At 44.0% G+C, this 22,430-nt stretch overlaps 12 protein-coding genes and 1 non-coding gene across 13 annotated transcripts; 8 read left to right on the forward strand and 5 right to left on the reverse strand.

The window, feature by feature from the left end:
• Positions 1-71: 71 nt before the first annotated feature.
• On the forward strand, positions 72-3,545 carry V1516DRAFT_281644 (uncharacterized protein). The gene is made up of 3 exons (XM_066918838.1): positions 72-849; positions 897-2,818; positions 2,869-3,545. The coding sequence occupies exons 1-3, from the start codon at positions 569-571 to the stop codon at positions 3,408-3,410; spliced, it is 2,745 nt and encodes a 914-aa protein (XP_066778187.1). The 5' UTR covers positions 72-568; the 3' UTR covers positions 3,411-3,545.
• Positions 3,546-3,581: 36 nt separating this feature from the next.
• V1516DRAFT_673384 (uncharacterized protein) lies at positions 3,582-4,584 on the forward strand. The gene is made up of 3 exons (XM_066921898.1): positions 3,582-3,969; positions 4,024-4,132; positions 4,205-4,584. Exons 1-3 carry the CDS (start codon positions 3,681-3,683, stop codon positions 4,518-4,520), a joined length of 714 nt encoding a protein of 237 aa, XP_066778188.1. The 5' UTR covers positions 3,582-3,680; the 3' UTR covers positions 4,521-4,584.
• Positions 4,519-6,283, reverse strand: V1516DRAFT_673386 (uncharacterized protein). Its single transcript, XM_066921899.1, has 2 exons — positions 4,930-6,283; positions 4,519-4,872 (listed from the first exon to the last, which is right to left on the reverse strand). The coding sequence occupies exons 1-2, from the start codon at positions 6,115-6,117 to the stop codon at positions 4,561-4,563; spliced, it is 1,500 nt and encodes a 499-aa protein (XP_066778189.1). The 5' UTR covers positions 6,118-6,283; the 3' UTR covers positions 4,519-4,560.
• V1516DRAFT_673389 (uncharacterized protein) lies at positions 6,284-8,712 on the reverse strand. The gene is made up of 2 exons (XM_066921900.1): positions 8,588-8,712; positions 6,284-8,497 (listed from the first exon to the last, which is right to left on the reverse strand). Exon 2 carries the CDS (start codon positions 8,373-8,375, stop codon positions 6,429-6,431), a length of 1,947 nt encoding a protein of 648 aa, XP_066778190.1. The 5' UTR covers positions 8,376-8,497; positions 8,588-8,712; the 3' UTR covers positions 6,284-6,428.
• A 455-nt stretch (positions 8,713-9,167) lies between these two features.
• Positions 9,168-10,508, forward strand: V1516DRAFT_281607 (N-terminal domain of CBF1 interacting co-repressor CIR-domain-containing protein). The gene is made up of 2 exons (XM_066918837.1): positions 9,168-10,341; positions 10,395-10,508. Exon 1 carries the CDS (start codon positions 9,405-9,407, stop codon positions 10,317-10,319), a length of 915 nt encoding a protein of 304 aa, XP_066778191.1. The 5' UTR covers positions 9,168-9,404; the 3' UTR covers positions 10,320-10,341; positions 10,395-10,508.
• A 232-nt stretch (positions 10,509-10,740) lies between these two features.
• V1516DRAFT_622828 (CYTH-like domain-containing protein) lies at positions 10,741-12,363 on the forward strand (the record flags this gene model as incomplete). Its single annotated transcript, XM_066919597.1, has 3 exons — positions 10,741-11,811; positions 11,881-12,135; positions 12,196-12,363. The coding sequence occupies 3 exons, from the start codon at positions 10,741-10,743 to the stop codon at positions 12,361-12,363; spliced, it is 1,494 nt and encodes a 497-aa protein (XP_066778192.1).
• Positions 12,364-13,138: 775 nt separating this feature from the next.
• Positions 13,139-14,089, forward strand: V1516DRAFT_622275 (uncharacterized protein; the record flags this gene model as incomplete). Its single annotated transcript, XM_066919576.1, has 2 exons — positions 13,139-13,484; positions 13,770-14,089. The coding sequence occupies 2 exons, from the start codon at positions 13,139-13,141 to the stop codon at positions 14,087-14,089; spliced, it is 666 nt and encodes a 221-aa protein (XP_066778193.1).
• On the reverse strand, positions 14,047-14,972 carry V1516DRAFT_673391 (uncharacterized protein). The gene is made up of 5 exons (XM_066921901.1): positions 14,881-14,972; positions 14,738-14,828; positions 14,592-14,682; positions 14,412-14,530; positions 14,047-14,358 (listed from the first exon to the last, which is right to left on the reverse strand). The coding sequence occupies exons 1-5, from the start codon at positions 14,941-14,943 to the stop codon at positions 14,306-14,308; spliced, it is 417 nt and encodes a 138-aa protein (XP_066778194.1). The 5' UTR covers positions 14,944-14,972; the 3' UTR covers positions 14,047-14,305.
• Positions 14,973-15,057: 85 nt separating this feature from the next.
• Positions 15,058-16,116, forward strand: V1516DRAFT_673394 (uncharacterized protein). The gene has a single exon (XM_066921902.1). It carries the CDS (start codon positions 15,069-15,071, stop codon positions 16,005-16,007), a length of 939 nt encoding a protein of 312 aa, XP_066778195.1. The 5' UTR covers positions 15,058-15,068; the 3' UTR covers positions 16,008-16,116.
• An 11-nt stretch (positions 16,117-16,127) lies between these two features.
• Positions 16,128-17,000, reverse strand: V1516DRAFT_684994 (NADP-dependent oxidoreductase domain-containing protein; the record flags this gene model as incomplete). Its single annotated transcript, XM_066923592.1, has 1 exon — positions 16,128-17,000. The coding sequence occupies one exon, from the start codon at positions 16,998-17,000 to the stop codon at positions 16,128-16,130; it is 873 nt and encodes a 290-aa protein (XP_066778196.1).
• A 764-nt stretch (positions 17,001-17,764) lies between these two features.
• V1516DRAFT_t27 lies at positions 17,765-17,838 on the forward strand. Its single transcript has one exon. It is a non-coding gene; the product is annotated as a tRNA-Ala (tRNA).
• Positions 17,839-18,024: 186 nt separating this feature from the next.
• V1516DRAFT_673399 (carbon-nitrogen hydrolase) lies at positions 18,025-19,154 on the reverse strand. The gene is made up of 4 exons (XM_066921903.1): positions 19,007-19,154; positions 18,770-18,956; positions 18,222-18,716; positions 18,025-18,176 (listed from the first exon to the last, which is right to left on the reverse strand). Exons 1-4 carry the CDS (start codon positions 19,109-19,111, stop codon positions 18,112-18,114), a joined length of 852 nt encoding a protein of 283 aa, XP_066778197.1. The 5' UTR covers positions 19,112-19,154; the 3' UTR covers positions 18,025-18,111.
• Positions 19,155-19,323: 169 nt separating this feature from the next.
• On the forward strand, positions 19,324-21,677 carry V1516DRAFT_695397 (BRO1-like domain-containing protein; the record flags this gene model as incomplete). The annotated part of the gene is made up of 4 exons (XM_066923989.1): positions 19,324-19,595; positions 19,650-20,067; positions 20,125-21,201; positions 21,249-21,677. The coding sequence occupies 4 exons, from the start codon at positions 19,324-19,326 to the stop codon at positions 21,675-21,677; spliced, it is 2,196 nt and encodes a 731-aa protein (XP_066778198.1).
• Between the last annotated feature and the right edge of the window lie 753 nt (positions 21,678-22,430).

The raw sequence follows: 22,430 nt of genomic DNA on the forward strand, positions 1-22,430 counted from the left end.
GTCCGTTTCAATACTGATTGTACTGAAGAATATCTATCTTATGAAAACACTATATTAAGCACACTGTCGTAGGTGACCATCTCCTAGAATAAAATAGCATGCCGAAGTTAGGAAAACGTGAACCGTAAATACTACTTCTATTCGAAATCAGTTCACCTTTTAGTCACCATTCTCTAGTTCTCTATGGCCTTCATCTCGTATTCGTCGTCTGAACTTCAGTTTTCGTATTTGTCGCTTTGAGCCGCATTCTCCCAGTCCAGGTCGACCTCACGGTCTTTCACTACACAGGCTTCACTCCATTTACTTCTGCATTTGCTTAGACATTTTTTTTCTTGAACTTTTAAGGCGGTTTTGTTGTTCGTTGTGATTTCAGCTCTGTTTCATAGTTTGCTAGACTGTACTGTTTGTGCGCATTTCAAGGACATTAATTGGGCTGTTCTTTTGCGAGGTCACACATAACAAAATCACGGTGATTCGGCTTGGATCGCGGTTTCCGCTTCTCAGCTCTCAGGGGCTTTATTCATTGTTATCTTACTGATTTGATTTATTGGTCTAAATAATTGGCAAAATGACAGATCCAGGTTTGCATTCGTCAAAGCATCCCACAAATGGCTCGTCGCCCGCGATTTCGCCGGCCTCAAGTGTCAAGCGCAGCCACTCGAGGCTACATCAGAGACTTGGTGATTTGAAAGAAGATCTACGAGAAAAGAGGAAGCGTCATCGCCAGCAAAGAATGCAAAAGAAAAAGCAGTCGGTTGTTCCCGATGATGCCGGAATTCCCATGTTTCAAGCAGAAACTCGGCAAAGCTTCGACTCCGAATTCAGCTTTGCTGACACTGACAGTATTAGGTATTTTCCCTTAACCTCCATTGCCAACTACGGTCTGACATTATTAGTGACTACGCTTCTTCGACTAATGGTGAAGGCGAAGGTGGTGCAAGTATTGACCAGCAGTTGAGATCCAGTAATAACACTCAGACCGATCTGGCCTCTGCAGTGTCACTACCAGCTATGCCAGCTGAAGCCGCTATTCATACCCCAATTACTCCTCTTACACCTGTTTTACCCTCGTCTGATTTCAGTTCTTCTCAGACAACGCCAACTGCAACATCTTTTATGCAAAACCCCATCACAACTTCTGGTTCCAGATCAGTGTCTTCACCCACATCTCCCATTTCTGCCAATTCCTCTACTACTACCAAGGGAATATTCTCTTCTGTGCTGTCGGCAGCTCAGAACGCTGCAAATTCACTGACGAATTTCACTAGTAATCTTTCTCCTGTATCGGTTGAGTCACCGTCATCTGAAACCGCAGCCTCTTCTATAATTCCAGACTTAGGGAAATCCTTTACCGCTCCGAATGGTCAGTCTGGTGATCTTTCTTCTATACACCATTTCCGCCCTCGAGCCGAAACTGCTCCCGTTCCACGACACTCTGGCGAATTTGTTGATGGCATATGGTCCGCAAAACCACCCTCACCGGCTCCATTAGGTAAAGGTGAACTGTCATTATCTAGCATTCTTGAAGATAATGCTGTTGCCACCCCGCCTGTAGCTACTGAGGACGAAGAAGATAAACCTACTACTCCTCAAAATAATGAACCTGTCGTTGATGTAACTACAGCTGGTAATCAGCAATTACAGCCATCGGTAGTAGTTGCAGACGCTCCTGGTCGTCCAAATCAATCTCTTGGATCTGGTGGATCTATAAGACGTCGATCACAATCTGTTCAACGACGACGGCCTTCGACCTCTAGTATGAAACAACCGACGTTAGTTCCAGCATCTTCGCCACCACCTACGCAAGCTTCCACTTCTCAACGCGTTACCGGCTGGGCATTTGCCAATCCTAAACGGAACCTTGAGTTCCATCAGCTGTTTCGATCAGTTCCCAAAGATGACTATCTGATTGAAGATTATGGATGTGCTCTGAGTCGTGAAATTTTATTACAAGGAAGAATGTATATTTCTGCGCAGCATGTGTGCTTCAATTCTAATATTTTTGGGTGGGTCACCAATCTCGTTATTTCGTTTGATGAGATCATAGCTATTGAGAAAAAGACAACAGTTGGTCTGTTCCCGAATGCTATAGTTGTCAAGACGCTGCATGCTCGGAACGTGTTCGCCAGTTTTATTTCAAGAGACACCACTTTTGATCTGATGTATTCGATATGGAGGAGTGATGGCATTGTTGGAGCGGGTTCCGATTCGCTGTCGTCGGATGATGAGAGCGAGGACGAATCAGGCTCAGAAGAAGATGAAGAAGAACAAGAGCTCGACGAGGACGGGAAACTAGTGGCTGGTGGTGCTCAAATGCCGGACCTACCACCAGAAGTGTTAGGTCCGATTACACACGAGCCAACGACATGCGGATGCGGCCCCGGAGATCATTATGATAAAATAATTTGTGATGAGAAGTTTAACGTTCCACTGGGACGAATTTGCAATTTATTGTTTGGAGACGATACGAAATGGATTCAGAATCTATTGACGAACGCGTTTAAGAACTTTGACTTATCTCCAATTACTCCATTTGCGCCAGATGCTTACGGTCATAAGGCGCGTACGTATAACTATATCAAGCCATTGAATGCATCGATTGGCCCTAAGCAAACCAAATGTTTGACCACGGAGACAATTTTAGATTGGGATTTAAACAGCCATGTGACGGTGATTGTTGGTACAGAGACTCCCGATGTGCCTAATGGTAATATGTTTGTGACTAAAACCAAGTATTGTTTTACGTGGGCAGAGAATAATATGACGAGGATGCTTATTATGTGTACGATTGAGTGGAGTGGCAAGAGCTGGATCAAAGGTAAGTGAAAATGGTGCGTGGATCGAAATAAGATGCTGATCGGAAATTAGGAGCTATTGAGAAAGGTGCGAACGACGGACAAGTTCAGACAAGTAAAGATTTAGTTGTTGCGCTGAATGCAGAGTTTCAGAGTCAGGCGCTCAAGGCGGGAGGTGGAAGAAAGAAAAAACGACGACATCGCGGCAAGCAGAAGCAGAAACTCGACAATATTCCTTTGCGAAGTGCCAATGATGAACCTGAAGTGAACTCAATTCTGGGTTTTTTCCGGTTCGATGGAACTTATGTCACCTATATATTTATCTTTCTATTGGTGCTGACGTTATTTGTATCACTCTACACAATCTTCGGACGTCATCCTTCCCAAAGCGATCAATGGCAAGTATTGTGGGATTTGGAGGAACAGAAATTGTGGGAATGGATGGCCGGCCAAGCACCTTCAAGATTTGAAGTACTCGACCAGGAGCGGTCGCGAACATTTCTTGGAGATCCGATGGAAGAAGCGGGATGGCTGAGTAAATATGAAGTCGAACGTGCGATTGAAATTACCCAGTTAAGGTTGAACCTATTGCGAGAGCAGCTTGAGGCGAAGTGAGCATGTTATTATTTATATATATTATCTTAAGCAGAATATGTTTCAGTTGAATATATTCTCTTCGAAAAGAAGGATTTCCGAGCAGTTATCCGAAAGTCGGATGCGGCGGGCGGTGTAGACATGTTTAGATACCCGGGGGTCAGTTAGATTTATCATCAACTATTCTACATTTATTCAATTGACTCAATTGAATTAAAATTTGATACAATTGGTACAATTAATACAATTAATACAATTAAAAGCTAAAGTAACAAGATTCATACTGCAACAATGTCCACAGGATTCGCGGAGAAATGTCGAAAAGTCGTTTGCATCGGCCGGAATTATGTCGACCATATTCTAGAACTGAACAACGCGAGACCAACTGCTCCGTTTTTCTTTTTGAAGCCACCATCATCCATCCTTTTGCCCGGCCAAGGACCTATTTTAGCTCCAAAGGGAGTCAAGTGTCATTATGAGGTTGAGCTGGCGTTGGTGATTAGCAAGACCTTGAAGGACTTTGACTGTAAAGGGAAGAGCCCGAAGGAAGCCTTGCAAGAGATAGTTGATTCCATCGATGGTCAGTATTGAAAACATGCTTGTGAACGAGTTTACCGGACTCTAATTTGTCTAGGATATGCAGTAGCAATTGATATGACCGGTCGTAATGTTCAGGACGAAATTAAAAAGAAAGGTCTCCCTTGGACGACTGCCAAAGGTTTTGACACTTTTCTTCCATTATCGTAAGTAACTTTTTGTTCCCCCGCCCTTCTCTGATCTTCTCGATACGGTATGATTTTTAACAATAGTCACAGTACATTTATTCCGAAGAGTGCGGTTCCAGATCCATCGGATGTAACGCTTTATCTATCTGTTAACGGCGAGAAGCATCAGCACGACTCTACAAATCTGATGATGTGGAAAATCCCAGAGCTCATTTCTGCAATCTCGTCCGTCATGACTCTTTATCCAGGAGATATCGTACTCACCGGAACCCCGAAAGGCGTAGGATCCGTCGTTCCAGGTGACCATATCGATGCTGGTCTCGAGGTGGATGGCAAGCAGGTCACTGAATCAGTCATTTCTGTTGATGTTGCTGAGAAAGGGGGCATCTACAGTTTCGGCGCATAAGCCTTGTTATTGATTATTTATTTAGTTTTTTTTAATAGCACTAATGAAATTGTTCATCGTTGAACCCGAAACTGAAAGATAGCTGTTTAGATTCAATTAGTCGATCCCACTTCGAGCCGATTTGAAATTTGTTTAGATTTTTCTCTTTCCATGCTTTTATACGATCCTGCATTTTTTTCGAAATAGCCATAGCAGGACTTTCAAGTCGGTCGAGAAACGTAAGTAAAATATCGTTTTCTGGAGTCTCGTCATCGTCCTCGCCAGAGCTATGGAATCCCGAGATCTGGTCCTTTTTCGTGTAGAAAAATTTTAAAACACTTGTGATATGTGCTACTGGAACGAAGTTTTGAGTCTATAATCAGTGTCAGTGTCGATTTCTCCCTTTTCCCTCTACATAAGCAAGACGTACCAGAGCTATCGTTGGAGACAGATTCACAACCAAGTGCCACCACCCGGATGGTACATACAAGACTTGTCCCTTTTTACAAATGCCGTGCTGAAAACCTGGAGTATTCATGGCTTCTTTATGAAATTCTATTAACCACTCCGCGATGGATAATGGGCTTGTGACCGAGCTCTCATCCTCAGATGTATAGACTCCGGGAGGCAAAACATTTGGTGGAAACATGACCCAATATTTTTCGCCTTGCACGACGGCGTTCCATGCAGAAGTTGCGTTGGGATCCTTATGAAACGTGCTTCCACTGCGTTCAGGCCCAACGATAAGCCAGCGGTAATCCGGCCGGATGGTGTCCAAAGCGGAAAAGTAATCTGTCTGGAAAATCGATGGTACTGTATACTCTCGGGCCATGTCTGTTTTTTCGGCAAATTCTCTGTCGAATAAATATAGTGGACTCTCGTCCTGATTATTTGCCATATAATCTGCGTAGACGCCAAGTTTCCACCGCATGCATTCCTGTACAAATTCAGTGTCTTTATAGAGCTTGACCAAATCCGAGATATCCCACTCTGGCCACTCAAGATCTGTTAACATAAACGGTTTCAGCGACCATTCTTCATCGAACTGCTCCTGAGAAAGATTTTCAAATTGCGGAATCTTTGTGTTCGCCAGTCCGACGACAGTAGTCAAGTACTGTGCCACATTCAAGTTTTGACAGAAATATGGCCTGTACAGCACATCCGAAAAAAACCCTTGGCAGATTGGCCGAAACTCGTCTCCTTCATTTTCAATTTTGAAGTATGTTCGTCGCCAACTCCCATACCATTTTTCTGTGGCCTTTCCTCTGCGGGCAACGAGTTCCTTCCATAAATCATCTTGGAATGCAAACGCATTTAGCACTCGACTCGTATATCCGAAACTACGCAATTCCTCGGCGTCCAGCATGCTGAGAATCTCAACAACTAACTCATCCGGTAGTTTCCAAAAATATCCCATCTGCTCTCTCCTCCTCCGTGATGTTGCTTCACGTTCCTCTTCGTCTTGTAATATTCCATTACCTAGTGGTTCCAGGCCAAGTGGATGCTGGATTTCTGTGGGTCTTAGCTCGGGGATCTCTTCTTTTCTTTTCTTAATTCCTTTCAGTCCAATAGTGGTACTTCCAAAAATTACTCGTTTCCTAGCTGTTATTCCACTCATCCTCAGTCCGTGCAAATGAGACAATAGCAATAGTTTGGTCAAGTACAATTATTATTCCGGACACTGTTTAATGATCTGATTCCTAAACTCCCAGCCATCCTCGCACGACAGTCTGGCCTCTGATCATCAATATGATGATAACGCTGAAACTGAATTCTAAAATATAATTTTGGTGTAATATTCAAATATTGCGGATATACAAACAATTCAGACAAAACTATAAAAGCAAAAAATACCCTACAAATCTCATTTCCTTCCTACTAATACCATTCCAAGCCTGTTATACATCCCAGTACGTATCCTCAAACGATCTAAGCTTCAATAGTAACAAGCATACTACGTACGACAGATCTCAGACGCTCTATAACCAAAATATGCATCTTTCTTTGCCGCTCACTAACAAAGTTTTTGTCTTGGGTCAACACAAGTTTAACCTCCATTTCTTCCAATAAATCGTCAACTGAGGTATCAGAAACGGTACTCTCGCTCGAAGAAGAGCACGACTTGGCAGACTTTTGTAAAGCCCCCACGCTGAACCTGCGAGTAGGATCAGGATCAAACCGAGAAGCAAGTCCGGGAATGCTCTGATGCTGCTCAACACTGGAAACAGATGGCAGCGATGGATACAAACCAGCAGATGAATTGACGTTCTGAGAATACGGCAGATGAGTGCTCATATGAGAGTGCTCCGAGTTGATTGCAGTAAACGGAGAAACTACCGGCTGGTTAAGACCTGCATTGTTTGATGATTGGTAAAGCTGCGACTGTGAAGACCCAAATGGAACAGCGTGCGAGGAAGACGAATGTTGGCCACCACTGTTATAAATACTTGTGCTGAGTTGGTTCAAGAAATGATCCGCGTCCAACAACTCCTGCTTAGTCTTAAGAGCAGGCAATTGACTAGGAACAGATTGGGAATGGTGTGATGGCCCTAGATAGTGGAGCGCATGCGGAGGTGCATGTGCATACGCCGAAGAAGCTGTCGAAAGATAGTCGCTCGGAGGTGGTGCGGGAGGTGTAACTCCAACTAATGCCTCAAGCGCAGATAGCCGAGACGCCATATCTTGTCCATATACAGGAACAACACGATGACGCTTAACATCCTCAACAAAGTCATTGGCTGCGTCAAACGCACGTTTTCGGGGAAGCTCATGACTACTCAGCGCATTGAGTGAAGCATATAGCGATGCGGGCTGATTGTCGTGAACAGTTGATGTGTACGGCGAATAAGGCGAATAATGTGCTGATTGAGACTGAATTTGACTTTGATTGGAGTAGTATAAGGAAGGGGGATGAATATGCTGCTGGGACTGGCTTTGTTGACTCTGGATATAGTGAGGAGGAACCGGCTGATGATCCATAGCAGGGAGCTGGATGGGGGCATATAGGCCTGACGATGTATAGGAATGTTCATCAGATGAAGCAGAATTTTCTCGAGCATTTTTCCATGACGATGGAGCAGACATTTGAGACCGCGAACTTGACATCGAATCACGTGCATTGCTGTATTCAGAGTCGTCGGCATGGGTTTTAACATGCTTTTTCAAATCCTGAGGACGCTTGAATTGCTTTGAACAAAAGTCACAATGATGAGGTTTCAACGGGACGTGAACTCGAAGATGAGAGGTAATGTGATCTCGCTTGACAGTGGAGGTCCGGCATGTTCCCCACGAACAAGTCAAATGTAGGTTGTTTGTGGACTTACGCCCGACATGAAAGTCGCATAAATGGTTGTAAAGTTCTTCGGCAGACGGAAAACGGTCACCACATCCGGTCCACTGGCAAAGAAGACCAGACGGATCAGAAGGTGCTTCCTTTGAGGGAAGCCGTGTGACAGTAGAAACTGAATCAGAAGAGGTTGGAGAAGACGAAGCTGAGACACTAGAAGTAGAAATTGAGCCATGACGAGAGCTGCCTAAGTTTGCGGATAATCCAGTGGAAGCCGAAAGATAGGAGGAAGTAGAAGTAGCAGAGGCCATGGAGGAAAGGAAATGAGGAAGATTGGAAGTCTTGGATGAATAAGGCGGTGAATTGGCCGCCGAAGAATAAGAAGAGGGAGCCGATAAGGCACCTGAAGAGGAAGCTGACGACGAATTTGTGGCTACAGAGGCCGTAGAAGAAGTTGGCGAAATAGAAGAGGGCTGAGGAGGCGGCGAGTCTATGACCAGCGAAGGAATGCTTGGATAGGAGACTTGAGGACGGGTAGACGACAACGGAGAACGAATGTACGGAATAGCTGACGAAACCACTGACGACATTTTTTCCAGAACGGTCAGACCGAGGATTGCTGTTACTGTAGACTTATCGCTATTGCGAGACGATCTACTTTAAGTTAAAAAGCGGAGAAATAGTTTCGAGATCTTGTGTGTAAGACTTTTGTCTGTTCTGTTCAGCTAACAATCCAACAATATGCAGGAGAGGAAATTTTGTCTTCCCTGCACAAATCACACTATTAGATAGAGGCACTAACACAAAATCGTAAGATATCAATGATGACGGGAATCAAAGCAAACTGAACATGAACAGTGTAAGTAAGTGAAGAAAGGTCAAAGTGGGTGGACATGATGTTCAAGTACGACTGGAGATGGAGACATAAGTGTCACAAATATCGAATTTTATGCATCTCTGCTTGGCGCCGCTTGGCGGTGGGACCTGGAGCTGAGCGAACGAAGGAGCAGAAAGAAGGAAAGCAGAGACGACTAAAAGAAATATTAGGAATATATAAATATTACGGCTGCTTTTACTACGAAATGGCAGCTCAAATGGCTATGGATACTACTACCTATTGCCCTGAGATAATAATAGTTTTATAGGTTTGATCTCAGAAGTGGGAACAGTAATTGGGACAATCTTGAGAGCAGCTGCAGTGTTGTGTTCGGTCGTCTCTGTCCAAGCAATTTCCAACAACGCCATTCTTACTCATTCTCCAATCAGATCAACCATATGACAGAATTTTTCTCAGCTATCGGCAGCTTCAGGGAGGAAACTCTCGAAACTCAACTTAAAAGCTGATTCTCCTTGTCTTCCTGCGTCCAGATCTTAACAGTGGCAAATACTCAATCTCCAAAATCACGTGCCTCATTTTCTTCTTTTGGAATGGCAAAGCATCCTTGGCAGATGCTGGTAGAAGTACAAAGGCCATTCATGTGATCACTTCCACTTTGGACTGAGGGGATTGTGGAATTACAGACATGAAGGATTCTTTACATTGCTAAGTCCTTTCTCGCGGACAACCACCTTATAAATTTGTATTTCACAACGTCACTCTATTTATCAGGCAATTCAGAATGGGCGGTGGTGATTTAAATTTAAAGAAGTCATGGCATCCTGGCTTGATGCGAAACCAGGCCGCGGTGTGGCAACGAGAGCAGGATGCCTTGGATGAGCGCAAGAAGATCGCAGAACGCCAACGCGAGATCCAGGAGGAACGTGAGCGAAATGAGCTTTTGGCACTACAAGATCCGTCTGCAGTATCTCATCCATCAAGACAACATGAACGTGTGGAATGGATGTATGCAGCTCCTCAAGGTGGCACTCTAGGGCTATCTGAAGAGGTATCGTCGTTTCTCATGGGTCGTAATGTTGTTGATGAATTGCTTAACCAATCCGAATCTATGGGCTCGGTTGTGAAAAATGATCCAGGTGCAGCTGATTCATTTGTTACAAATGGATCAACAACAGCTGTATCGCATTCATCATCTAGTGCTGCCTCACGAGATATCAGTACCAAAGTACGCGAGGATCCGATGCTCTTAATTCGGAAGGAACAACAGGCAGTTGTAAATGCAATCCGCAATAATCCGAAACGACTAGCTGAGCTGAGAGCTTCGCGCAATTTATCACCTCCTTCATCATCTCGTTTTTCGTCATCTCGAACTTCTTCACATCGGTCTTCTACGTCGCATCACTCGTCGCATCGATCGTCAACTCCACATCATTCTTCTAGTCATCGGCCGAGATCTCCTGCTCGTCATTCGCAATACAGTCATTCTTCTTCAGGGCACTCCTCTGGTGTTCATAAGTCCTCTTCTTCGAGACATTCGTCATCTCACTCCTCTTCACACTCTAAATCATCAAGCCGGCATTACGACTCACGCTCGAACGAGGATCGCCGTCGATCTTCCGATTCGCGCCGTCATGATCGTTCTCCTCCCCGAGAACATCACCGGGAGCGTCTGACGGATGAAAGTGATTCTTATTAGAAATGTTCAGTTATTATGTATTGTATATGAATAATATATTCTCGGCGTTCAGGAGGGACACTAACACCTTGTAAGCGTAAGCATTGTCTGCTCTCCACCTTGTGTATCTGTAGCAAAGATGCCGATGGAGATTTTCGCGAGGCTGGTAATAGCAAGAGATTGTAGTTTTATGGCAGAATAAGATTGCACGATAAGGAAAGTATTATCTAACTATTAAAAGTATTCTAGTGATTGCCTGAAAGTAATCACTAGGTTACGCATCGTGTTTCGTATTGCAGGATCCTTTTGCCGCACTCCGGGTCGGCCTGTCGTCGAAGTCGTCGTCATGAATCTCAGCGAGATCATTAACCCGGTATCTTCTAAGTCGCCCAAAAAGACGACAGGAGGAGGAGGAGAAGAAGGCGGAGAATCTAATTCGCCGATGAATGCAAAACTAATTTCTTCTTCGGCACCGAATGGACGGGATGGACAGAGTAACTATCCTGAGATCATTTCACCAGCACCTCCTTCGAGGCCGCTTCGTCGTGGATCATCGATATCAGATATAGTGGATCCAATAGGTACACCGTCTGCTGTTCATGCGCCATCATCCTTTGGAGCTGATTTGGCGATTTCGTCGCCTTCGCCGACATTGATCAATCGACCGCCTCTGATATCGACAGCTAGCGCATCGACGTCCAACATCCACTCTTCGACTTCATCGGCTGCTTCGTCTCCGGCCATCACACACTCGGTGATTGCGAGTCCTCAGAATATAAAGTCATCAACGGCAAATGGATTGAATACTATGAGTCCGAGTGGAGGAAATTCGGTTGCTGAGATTTCTGTTTCGAGACCGACAAATGTTGGAGATAGGATTGCTGAGTCTGCACCATCCCAGCGAGCCTATAGCACCAAAAGCTCGGAATCACCAGTGGCTGATAATAAGCCAACTCGGGCGTTGAAATATGGAAAACCTCGCAAGCCAAAGAAATATTCAACTCCTCCTATATTTGCACGACAGTGGAGGCCTGACTGGAAAACCGTTTATGGATACCAACCAAATGGTGATACAGTTTCCGAGACGACTCAAAATGATCTCGGAGATGGTCTAAACAATAATCACAATCATAAACCTAGTGTCGCGCCTCTGTATTCCACGATTACAAACGTCCAACCATATCAAGATATAACGCGTCGGATAGCCCTGTGGCTGCATACTAATATTCACCGGATGAAGCCAGAAGAACAGTCGATGGTAGAAATTGAAGCCAAGATCGGTCTGATACTTGATCGCAACACAGGGACAAGATTGGTATTACCAATCGACTCGGAAGCACTATTGAACACCGAAATGCTAACGGGTCAGTACAAATTCCATTCAGACGTGGGTCCGCTGCAACTCGAAGCCTATGTGAGGTTTCTCAAGGAGCACATGAAGAAGAAGAAAGAAGGAGCAGCTGGACCAGAGATAACACATCATCATATATTACAACTGGATAGTTTTTACCGAGTGCCTTCGAAGGTGTGTACAACACCTAGTTTAGTCGAATTAGCAACACGAATATTAACAAGAGCTTAGATGGAACCTATTCGGGTCTCTACAGATACCACGAGTGGGAAAGAAATTGCAAAGATCACAAAAATACGGGTGTCTGATTTGATGCTGGCATGTCCCGGATCGACGTTCGACGTGCGGATTTCTTTGAATCTTGAACAACCAGAAACAGAAGAATTGCTGGAAAAGTACAAACAGAAGCGCTACAGACGGAAGGACAGAGATAGTTTTTTGCACGGCAATACGCGGATCGACATTACGCGCGTCGAATCGGCAGAGGTATGTGTAGATCCAAATGTGTTCGAGGGGCGATGGTGACTAGAGCTAACGTGTCATTAGGCCAATACCTTCGAGATTGAGTGTGAGCTCGACACCCAGACAATTATCAGGCAGGTCGAACTTCTCTCGCAGGGAGTTCGCGACAATACGCTCGAGGAGAATATCCAGAGTTTTATCGACAATGTGCGTATTTTGGTTCGACGGGGAGGTGCTGATCTTGCGGATTAGAGCGGCTCGGTTATATGTAACTGCTTTTCTGATTGGACTGTATTATCTATACATTGGTGGAATAAAGAGAAAAAAAATGTTATAAAAGAATGTGACACGGTGAATGGATAGCGAATTGCACTGTATCATATCTGCCAGCGTTTATCGGTCAACCACAGTCTAGCCTAGATCACTTTTACTCTTTTCGACGACCCAGTGACCGCAGCCACAGCTCAGTTGCCGGTGTCATCTGTGGCCGGCTGGCTGGCCATTGCCTGGATCAGTGCTACCGTGTGACTCCACGTGACATGACTCGTGGTCTGGACTGACGTCAGTAAGCAGGCTAGACTGGAGTCACTCCACACAGGGCAACTGAGCGGGAACAACGATCCAGTGAGCGACAGGGCAGACGGTGATGAGGGGCGACTTAGGGCGACGACAACAGGAGGCCGGCAAGCGAGGAAAATATTTAATTACCGAAGAGTTTTCTCTAGAAGAAGTTCACTTTGCTTTGTTCATTATTGTCAATTACTTTGCTGGGCATATGTCATCCTGCTAATTTCTTTTTACTGCCTAAGAGTGTTGCTAGTCTGCAAGCCATTTAGTCTTTGCCCCGCATTCTCAGAAGTCTCGTGAGTTTTTCGTATTCTCCTCCTTCCTGGCCACCTTTTGCGCGAGCGAGATTGACTGTCTCTCTTTCTCGAGTATTTCGACCGCTCATTCCGAAGAGGTCTCTACCACCACTCCCATTTTCTTCGTTACGCTACGACAGAACTGGCTAAACATGACCCGCGAAATGTCGCCGCTGCCAGATCACGTTCTCATCCGACCATTGAACAAGGCCGACATCGAAAAAGTCGTCCGCCTCGAATCACACACTCTCCCACCGAGCGAGCGTGCAGGTCATGATCGCATTGCATATTGGCTGCGAGTCGCCCCCGAGCTGTGTACCGGTCTTTTTGTTCGACAGCCGATCCGCACAGGATGGAGATCGCGGCTAGGCAGCGCCAGTAGCACGAGCAGTGCCGCCTCTTCGGAGTCGAGCTCCAGCTCCAGCTCTGGCACATGCATAAACAATGCAGCCAAAACTTCTTGTTCGTGCGACTTTATCAAGCCAGTCCGAAGCCCAACTCCGACCCTTAGTGAGTCCGATGCGTCGTCAGATCCTTATTCCGAGTACGATGATAGTCTCAGCGAGGAGGAACTTGAATCATTCGGTTTGGGCTGTCACGGAAACACTTCGATCAGCGGCGGCTGCGATAAATCTGGCAACGTCTGTGCCTGTCCGACATCGCGAGAAAAACTAATTGCATATATCGTCAGTTCAAAGTATGCTGGCGAGGAATTTTCCCCGCTGGCCCGATGCATTCCTGCCTCATGCTGCTCTCGCAAGTCGTCTCCTAAGCTATTTGCCGCTCTTTCGACAGCATCCAACACAGATTCAAAACCCACTGAACCGTCTAGCAAAGTCGGACATCTAGAAGATGGCAACATGATTGTTATCCACTCCTTTTCAATCGATCCTACATACAAGGGCAAAAAATTAGGAACCACCATTCTACGGGATTACATCAGGAAAATGTCGACGCATCGTGTAGCCGAACGCATGGCTTTGCTTGCTCGTTCTGATATGCGCGACTTCTACGAGAATCTTGGATTTTTTGATGCTGGACAGCGTGCGGGACCCGATAAATCTGATGACTGGCACAGTCTCTGGGTTCATCTAGGTCCTGACGATGAAAGCTGACCATGCTAGTCGATTTGCCTGTTTATTGATAGCATATTGATGAGCTAAAGCACGCTTAATCTAGCAAAACACATGTTGCATTGTTTGTCATTTCATTAGAACGCTGTAGTTTCAACATTTTTGCGAATATGAGGAGTTTGAGGTTGGAGCTGGGAATCAAGTTTGGCTATATATGTATATAAATCTCCTGTACTTATCAAATTCATAAATAATTCATTATAAACTGAGATAGTACTCTCTTTGCATACTCATCCAGATTAACGAGGTTGCTTCGATTTAGTTAGAAAATGTTTGGGCGGGAGATCGCTTCCATACTACTCACTAGAAACAATCAACGGTCCAAGCAAGCCTTTTCCAAACTTGGTCGTCTTGTAGATAAGCCATTCTGAGCCGAAATGAACAAACGCAACAATGAACGTGGCATATGTCAACTTGTAAATCCTGCGTTATCGTCAGAACTGGCCTATCGAAATGTAATAGAATGAATAAGAAAGCAACTTACAGAGGATCATTTAGACGGTAAGCTCCAGCAAGTCGAACAATCGAAGTCAAAAAAGTCCAAGTTCCGAACGTTCGCGCAGATAAACCAGTTACTAGACCATCAGCTCTGACATAAAATCCTCCAAATCCGGCGCAATTGTCATCTACCTTCAGCAGGTTTTGCCTCGTATACCCTTCTTGTCAGTTTCAATCCCCCAAAATATGATTGTCCAGAATTGAAGATAGAGACCGTTGCAATCTACTTCGTTAGTGCCCACCGCAAGAAAGCGTTGTTACAACAGAAATCATACAAATAGCAACCATTTGGGCAGAAACCCAGGCAATTGAGGTAAATGCGAGCTCAGAGAATCCATTTCGGTCAAAATATGCAACAAGTCATGTTCTTAAGATTGTCACTGCGAGTATTTAGTAGGTCGTCTTAAAGATGTAGACATTGCTTGAGAACTTCACGTGATAACACTACAAAAGCACCGCAGTTATGCTGGCTGCGTCGCCGCAGGGAGCTGAATATCATGAATCTGCACATACAGTAACGTTGTCCCTAAAATACCAAAAATCAGATTTAGTTCAGGTCTACAAACTTTTGGAGAGGCTTAAATTAGTTGTCGCCATGACAGATCGCTCGATTGTCCCGGATATCGTCGACTCACCTGTCGGTGCAAAGTCGACGGATCCTCTACCTGTTCCGTTGAACTCTACCCCTGCTCCAAAGAGTGCTCCACCTGCATATACACCTACCGCTGCAACTTCTTCCCGTCCGACATCTACAGGGCCATCGGATGGAATCGGTTCGAGTCCTGCTACTTCAGGGTTTGGAAATATGCGCAGTGTCGGTGGCGATCAAATTCAGGACCGCCGTTTCGCTGGTGGTGATACGCTTGACGAACCAGTTCTAGAGACTCTCATGCGCGATGTGCGCGCAGTCGGTCGCAGAGTTAAACAAGTTTTGCATCCTAAAATAGACGGAACTATTGATGCCGAGACCGGCCAAATTATTCGGGAATGGGATCTATGGGGTCCACTCGTCTTTTGTCTGTTCATGTCGTTGTTTCTTTCCATTGCCGCACCTCACGATCAAACCACAGCTGTCTTTTCAGGCGTTTTTGCGTTTGTATGGATCGCCGAGGCGTTTGTCACTCTCAACATGAAATTATTGGGTGGTTCTATGTCGTTCTTTCATGCCGTCTGCATTCTTGGTTATGCACTTTTCCCGCTCGTTCCCGCTTCCATCTTCACTCTGGTGATTGAGAACAAACTTATCCGATTTCCTCTCTCCGTGGCACTGGTCTCTTGGTCTCTTTTTGCTGCAATTCGCACGCTCAAAGGCGCTGGCGTCAGGGAAGGCCGCGTGGTTTTGGCTATGTATCCTGTATATTTGTTTTATGGGTTACTAGGCTGGCTCTGTGTGATTACTTGAATATAGCAATTTCTTTATCACCAGAAATGCAATTCCAATAAGCAGAGCATATTATCATGTATTCAAAACATAGCAAGAACTATACCAATAAAAATATAAAATTATCTTAGACCAATTAGATTAATTGGTAAAGGCAGCATATTCCTTTGTCCAATACTTGCGGAAATGTTTCTTCTTTCCAGCAGCCGTGATTTCCTCCACATCTTCGGGAGTAAGTTCAAATCCATCAAGAGAAAGGTTACTGAGCTGGCGCTCAGGTTTAGCTGAGGTGGTCACGGGCAGAACATTGGTCGCGAGTACCCATTTGAGAATGATCTGTCCAGCGTCCTTGTCGTATTTTTTGGTCAACTTCTCAATAACAGGATCAAGAGGACCAGTTGTAGTCAACGAGCCAAGCGGCGTATAAGCTTGGAGAATAATTCCCTTTTCGAGACAGTAATCATGGATACCAGGTGTTTGGTTCTGCAAATATGGGTTGTATTCGATTTGATTGACCGCAACCTTCTCTTTTGCGCCAGCAAGGAGTTCAATGTCCTTAATAGCAAAGTTACTAACTCCAATATCCTTGGCTAAACCCTCGGCCTTTAGAGCAGACAGAACTTCCCAGGCTTGAGGAACCGAGATTCCATTTGTCTCCTCGTCGAAGAACGGCGCATGAATAAGATATAAGTCAACGTAATCGAGCTTCATGAGCTCAAGACTTTCCAAAAGAGCTTTTCTAGCATCAGTAATCTTATAGCTAACCTTTGTAGTCACAAAGATCTCTTCTCGAGCAAGCCCGCTCTCTTTTATGGCGACTCCGATCTCACCCTCAGTCCCGTAGATTTGTGCGCCGTCAATATGACGATATCCAAATTTCAGAGCAGACACTACGGCATCAACAGCGTTGCGATCGATGCTAGGATCACCAGGCTTGTACCACTTTGTACCGGTACCGAATCCAGGCACAGGAATAGTAGCTCCAGAAGGAAGCTTGAAGATGGGAAGAACCATTGCTGCAGTTGAAGACGAGAAAAGTCGACGAGAATTAGGATTTATATGAGATAACAGTTGACTAGTTCGAAGAAGCGAACTCGACATAAGGAATTGGTAGTAGAAACCGTGCGTTGCCTGATTGAATTTTTGTACTTGCCCGGGACAGAAGGAACCCTCGGTATTTATTTACATTTGCCCACACAACTTTTAGATAAGACGTTACAGGCTAACGAATGATGTCTATTCGTAGAAATCCTCGTCATGTTTTAGCCAAAATCCATTACATCAAGGACAGTGCGAATATCGATCGGATAATTAGCAAAATAGTTTTTTATTGCGTCATTATTTTTTAATTTCATTACTCTTTAATATCTTAGATGTGAAGTTCAATACATTCACAGGATTTCATTTCCGTTATCTCCGAAAAATGTCTACTGCCATAGATAGTCAATTTGATTTGCTTTTATCCGAACAATTCTGTCGTTTATCCGTTGCGCTCTCTGGGGCATTTTCGAATCTCATATCCACGATTGTTTGATATTCGAAGTCATGGAAATCATCCGATATTAAATTTTTACAACATCTGGACAATAAATTGCTCCGGTCAGCACAATATTGGGTGACTGCCTTCAATATGCTGACACCTTACATCATTTTCAGCCCCTACATTAGTTCATTTTTTACGCAGTTCCAAGTATTCTGTTTCAGAAGTCAAGCGGAATAGAGTGTCCTAAATTCCATGACATCTTGAGTCAAAATTCGATTTCTTCGTATCAAATTAGGGGCGTCTGGTGTAGTTGGTTATCACATCCGCTTAGCATGCGGGAGGTCCCCGGTTCGATTCCGGTGTCGTCCAATTTTTTTATAGTTCTTTAGCCGAGTGATATCTATTTATCACCTTTCTCAATATTTATCAACGCTTATGATGACTGAAATATTTTCATTCTGGTTATTCATCTGGAAACTATTTTCTCTAGAATCGAGAAGATATTGACTCAGTTGAAATTAACCAGATTGCAAGACAATTTCCACTTTCTCTATATCAGCCGCATAATTCGATTCATGGGACCGTCAACTATTTCATCTTTATAGAGAATCACTTGGAATTGCATTCATTTTATCTATTTAATCAAATTTCATATCCATAAACTTCTGAGCCCCTACGTTGATCCCACAAAGGCATGGCCTCGCGAACTGACAAAGTTTAGCAAACAATTTCATACAAGTCATTGCCCTTACCTCTTTGTAGCACATTCAGATCAATATCAGCAACACATATCCGGGGCAACGAATCTGTATCTGGACACTGAGCTAACACAGTTCCCCAAGGATCAATTATCATCGCGTGACCCCAACTTCGCCGCTTTCCTTCCTTATCATGCTGACCGACTTGGGCGGCCATTATGACATATGTTTGAGTATCAACTGCTCTTGTTCGACCTAGCAGCTCCCAATGGGCCTGACCGGTTCGTACTGTGAACGCCGAGGGATACGTGATAATCTCGGCCCCAAGCGATCTTAACCTAAGGGCGTGTTCCGGGAATCTGATATCGTAGCAAATTGCATATCCGATTCTACCAAGCGGACTATCAAATGGATCTAAAACTTCCTTGCCTGGCTGGACTGATCGCGACTCCATCAGAATAGGACCATTCTTCATATTAACATCAAACAGATGCAGTTTTTGGTAACGTTTCAATATCTCGCCGTTTGGAGATATCCATAATAAAGTATCTAACCCAAATCAATCAGTGAAGTTACAATTGAGGGCATTCACTGCTACGAACTTTTGCATCTGCTTTCGCCAATAACACTTTCGTGAATCCCTACACTAACATGTAAAGGAGATTTTAGAGCCTGAAGTTCTGTTCGAATTCCTTGGACAAAAAGAGATTCCTCGGCAGATTTAGCTAGTGATACAGTCTCCTGGGGTGATCCAGCTATGTAATCTGAGGCCTCAGGAAGGAACAAAACCTAGATCTTAGATTGCTATGCACTAATTAATTTTTAGTTAGTAGTAATACCTTTGCACCGGCGGTAACAGCTGCCTGAATCAAAGCTCGAACCGAAGCCAAATTTTCGATTATCGAAGAAGTTGCACAGAATTGCCCTGCAGCAGCCAAAGTCATCTCCAATTCCCAGATAGATCAAGTAAATTCACATGTAAGCTGATATGCTATCGGTTAAATTGCTCTGGGATCATACTTGCGGGGGAACAAATGCACGATAATCACGTGAGACTCCGATATCTGACCTTCCCTTGCTGTACGTTTTCTATACTTTAAATACGTATTGAATTGGCTTGTATCAGAAATCAGATCCGAAAACAGAAATAAGAAAAATGCCGCCTTCGCCGAAAATTGCAATTCCGTTAAAGACAACAAAGGATGTCGACTGGGAGACTCCTTTGAAGGTGTACATCAGAAATACATACGGAGCATCCGAAAACTTCTCTAAAGAGTGCCAACTTTTTAATCGATTACGCCAGGATATGATGGGTGCTGGTCAAGATAACACTGGCCGTGATATTTTGTATAAGTATTATGGACAACTTGAGCTGTTGGATCTTCGTGTTCCTGTTGAGGAGGGCGGATGCCGTGTTGGATTTACATGGTGAGTTGGTAATTTTGATATGCTCCAGAAGCTTATAAGCTGACCAATACCAAGGGTGGATGCATATACGAAAGCAGAAACAACACAATATTCAATGGCGTTTGAAAAAGCATCTGTTCTTTTCAATTTGGCGTCGACATTTGCACGCATATCGGTTGATTCTTCGGACTTCAAAGTTTCTTGCAGTGGATTCCAGGGTGCTGCAGGAATCTACACCTTTATAGCAGAAAACTTCCTTCATGCTCCCAGTGATGATTTACATCGCGATACTGTTCGAGCATTGGCAAGTCTTATGATTGCGCAAGCTCAAGAAACTTTAATCGAACATGCTTTGTCGGAAGGTAATCGATCACAGACTCTTCTTAGCAAGCTTGCAAAGGGCTGCAGCGCAATGTATAAAAACGCAGTGGAAGGTCTAAGCACTGCAGTTGCTAAAGGCTGGGGGGATCGTGAATGGATTTCTTTATGCAACGTAAGTACTGGAATTATCGGAAAACTTAACCAAAAGTCGTTGGCTAATTCTCTGTAGGTTAAGCAATATTATATGGAATCACTAGCAAATATGCAACAAGCGGTTGCCCAATCAGATAAACGAAAGCAAGGCATGGGTTTAGCATATCTTAAAATTGCTCTCAACAAAATTGACGCAGCACTATCATCATATCTACCAAACACATACTCTTCTTATCGTGAGATTTTAACATCGTATCAGGCTCAGATTCAGTCGATGCAAAAAGTAATGGAAAAGGATAATGACTTAGTTTACAATCATCCTGTGCCACCTAGTAATACTATACCTGAGATCAGTGCTGTCGAAGGGGTGAAAGCTACTACAATGAATGATCTGTACAAGGACCGGGATATATCTCAATTAATTGGGCAAGATATATTCGAAAAGCTAATTCCAGTTTCAGTTGCAGAACAAAGCAGTATGTATTCCGAAGAGAAAGCAAAGCTTTTACGAGCCGAAGGTGAAAAGGTCGACGTCGCTGAAGAAGAACTTGGTTCTGCTCTTGAATATTTAGGTCTTCCCGCAGCTTTGAGATCGATCAAACAATTATATAGTCAATCGGCCGATGATGGAAGAGTAGATGATCAAGTTATGATATGGGCTCAGGATATTCAAGCTGCTGGTCCTGTCACATTTGCTGATATTGACAAGAAGAAGCGAGATATTTATCAAATGGCGGAGAGAGCCGAAAACGAGCTAAATGCTGAAGAAAAGGAATATGACGCTATTCGTTCGCAATTGGGTCACTTTTGGACCCAAACGCCTTCTTCAGCGGTTACTGGTACCTTAAAAGCAAATCTGCATAGTGTTAAAGAGGACTTGTGGACAACAGCAACTTCGGATAAGAAGCTTCAATCTGAATATGCTGCATGTGAAAAAGATGTTCAAATTCTTGCGAAGGGACCTCACAGTCCCGAATTAGCAGAGTTTTTCAAACCACCCGGATCTATTACTCAAGGATTGACGAATTTAAATATTTCCGACCAGGCACAAAACGGTAATTTACCGGAAATTGAAGGCGTTGAAGCAGCATTGCGCAAGCTCACGAAATTAAAGAAGGAGCGAGGAATAGTATTCACGGAACTAAAAGATAAAGTAAGTAGCTGACAGAGATGTAGTGATGAAATTAACTTGATCTTCAGATACAATCAGACGATATTTCATCTGTGTTAATACTAAACAAAAAAGTGCCCAACTTGGAAGAGAAAATATTTAAAATTGAGCTAGAAAAATTTGAGCCTTACCAAAAACGTCTTGCTGCTACAATTTACCAACAGTCTGTGACTCTAAAAGATTTAACTACAAAATGGAAGACGATTGTTGAGAATCCGCTGATACGTTCAAGGCGATCACAAGCCGATCTCAACAATTCTCGTCGCGTTTCTGCGGTTGCCAGATTTAAGAAGGCCTACGAAAGTTGGTCATACGTCGCGTCTGGTAAACAAAAAGGAGTCAACTACTATAATGATTTGTATGATTTTGCCAAGTCTACTGAGCAGAATGTTCGGGATTTTGTGGGAAATCGAAAAGATGAGAGAAATCAACTGTTGGCAGCCCTGAGAAGCCGATAAATTTGGTTTAAGATTTAGCGGTAATGCTTTTTCTGCCTTTTGAGATGTAGAGGTTCATCGAATTGAAGTAGGTTTTTTCAGAACGGATTTAAAGGTTATGAAGAATGTGTGTGTACTTAGACCAAGATATTGCATTTTATTCTATGAAAAGATCGACTAGAGCAGACACAGGGCCGAATGTTGTTAACTGGGAGGAATAGTTTTTTACCCTTTCGGGAAGTCAGTAAACATTCTCATAATGAAATGCAGATAGGAAAGAATACTCACAGGACAGAAAGATTTACTATGCAAAAGTATGCTATAAGCAGATAAATTTACATGGCAGATTTAATAATCTGAATTTAAATATAAATAGCGTTCTATGCTCAGACACCAAAAATTTCACCTCAGCTATCGGGTTTCATTCGAATTTCTAGTTTAGGTTCGTTACAATCTACAGCTCAGTTTCTCAGTCGGAAATCCCAGCTAAATTTCAGAATGAATTCAGACTTCATCTCCAAGCTTGAGGAGCTCCTCGACGTTATTGGTAGCAACATTACTGAACTCGTTCGCCACAATTTGACAACTGCAAATGAGATCTTTCCGCAGTTGCTCTCCGTCACCGCCTTCAATAGCTCGGTAGTCGAGACAATCAGCAAAATCACAAGTGAAAGTTCTGGAAATATTACAGCCACGGCCCAGAACATTGCCTCTATTGCCTTGACTGGAGGCAACGAAACCATGTCTGCTTCCTTCCTGCCTCGCGTCATTTTT

This window comes from Lipomyces oligophaga, assembly GCF_038497815.1.
Source record: "Lipomyces oligophaga strain CBS 7107 unplaced genomic scaffold V1516scaffold_3, whole genome shotgun sequence".
Classification (NCBI taxonomy): Eukaryota; Fungi; Ascomycota; class Lipomycetes; order Lipomycetales; family Lipomycetaceae; genus Lipomyces; species [Lipomyces] oligophaga.

Coding starts and splice junctions, on each gene's coding strand:
- V1516DRAFT_281644 (XM_066918838.1), top strand. CDS start 569: ATGACAGATCCAGGTTTGCATTCGTCAAAGCATCCCACAAATGGCTCG. Junction 850..896: donor GCTGACACTGACAGTATTAG/GTATTTTCCCTT, acceptor TGACATTATTAG/TGACTACGCTTCTTCGACTA. Junction 2,819..2,868: donor TGGCAAGAGCTGGATCAAAG/GTAAGTGAAAAT, acceptor ATCGGAAATTAG/GAGCTATTGAGAAAGGTGCG.
- V1516DRAFT_673384 (XM_066921898.1), top strand. CDS start 3,681: ATGTCCACAGGATTCGCGGAGAAATGTCGAAAAGTCGTTTGCATCGGC. Junction 3,970..4,023: donor GATAGTTGATTCCATCGATG/GTCAGTATTGAA, acceptor TAATTTGTCTAG/GATATGCAGTAGCAATTGAT. Junction 4,133..4,204: donor GACACTTTTCTTCCATTATC/GTAAGTAACTTT, acceptor CAATAGTCACAG/TACATTTATTCCGAAGAGTG.
- V1516DRAFT_673386 (XM_066921899.1), bottom strand. CDS start 6,117: ATGAGTGGAATAACAGCTAGGAAACGAGTAATTTTTGGAAGTACCACT. Junction 4,873..4,929: donor TGTCTCCAACGATAGCTCTG/GTACGTCTTGCT, acceptor CACTGATTATAG/ACTCAAAACTTCGTTCCAGT.
- V1516DRAFT_673389 (XM_066921900.1), bottom strand. CDS start 8,375: ATGTCGTCAGTGGTTTCGTCAGCTATTCCGTACATTCGTTCTCCGTTG.
- V1516DRAFT_281607 (XM_066918837.1), top strand. CDS start 9,405: ATGGGCGGTGGTGATTTAAATTTAAAGAAGTCATGGCATCCTGGCTTG.
- V1516DRAFT_673391 (XM_066921901.1), bottom strand. CDS start 14,943: ATGGATTCTCTGAGCTCGCATTTACCTCAATTGCCTGGGTTTCTGCCC. Junction 14,829..14,880: donor TGCCCAAATGGTTGCTATTT/GTATGATTTCTG, acceptor CTAACGAAGTAG/ATTGCAACGGTCTCTATCTT. Junction 14,531..14,591: donor TACCGTCTAAATGATCCTCT/GTAAGTTGCTTT, acceptor ACGATAACGCAG/GATTTACAAGTTGACATATG.
- V1516DRAFT_673394 (XM_066921902.1), top strand. CDS start 15,069: ATGCTGGCTGCGTCGCCGCAGGGAGCTGAATATCATGAATCTGCACAT.
- V1516DRAFT_673399 (XM_066921903.1), bottom strand. CDS start 19,111: ATGACTTTGGCTGCTGCAGGGCAATTCTGTGCAACTTCTTCGATAATC. Junction 18,957..19,006: donor CTGTTACCGCCGGTGCAAAG/GTATTACTACTA, acceptor TCTAAGATCTAG/GTTTTGTTCCTTCCTGAGGC. Junction 18,717..18,769: donor TGGCGAAAGCAGATGCAAAA/GTTCGTAGCAGT, acceptor GATTTGGGTTAG/ATACTTTATTATGGATATCT.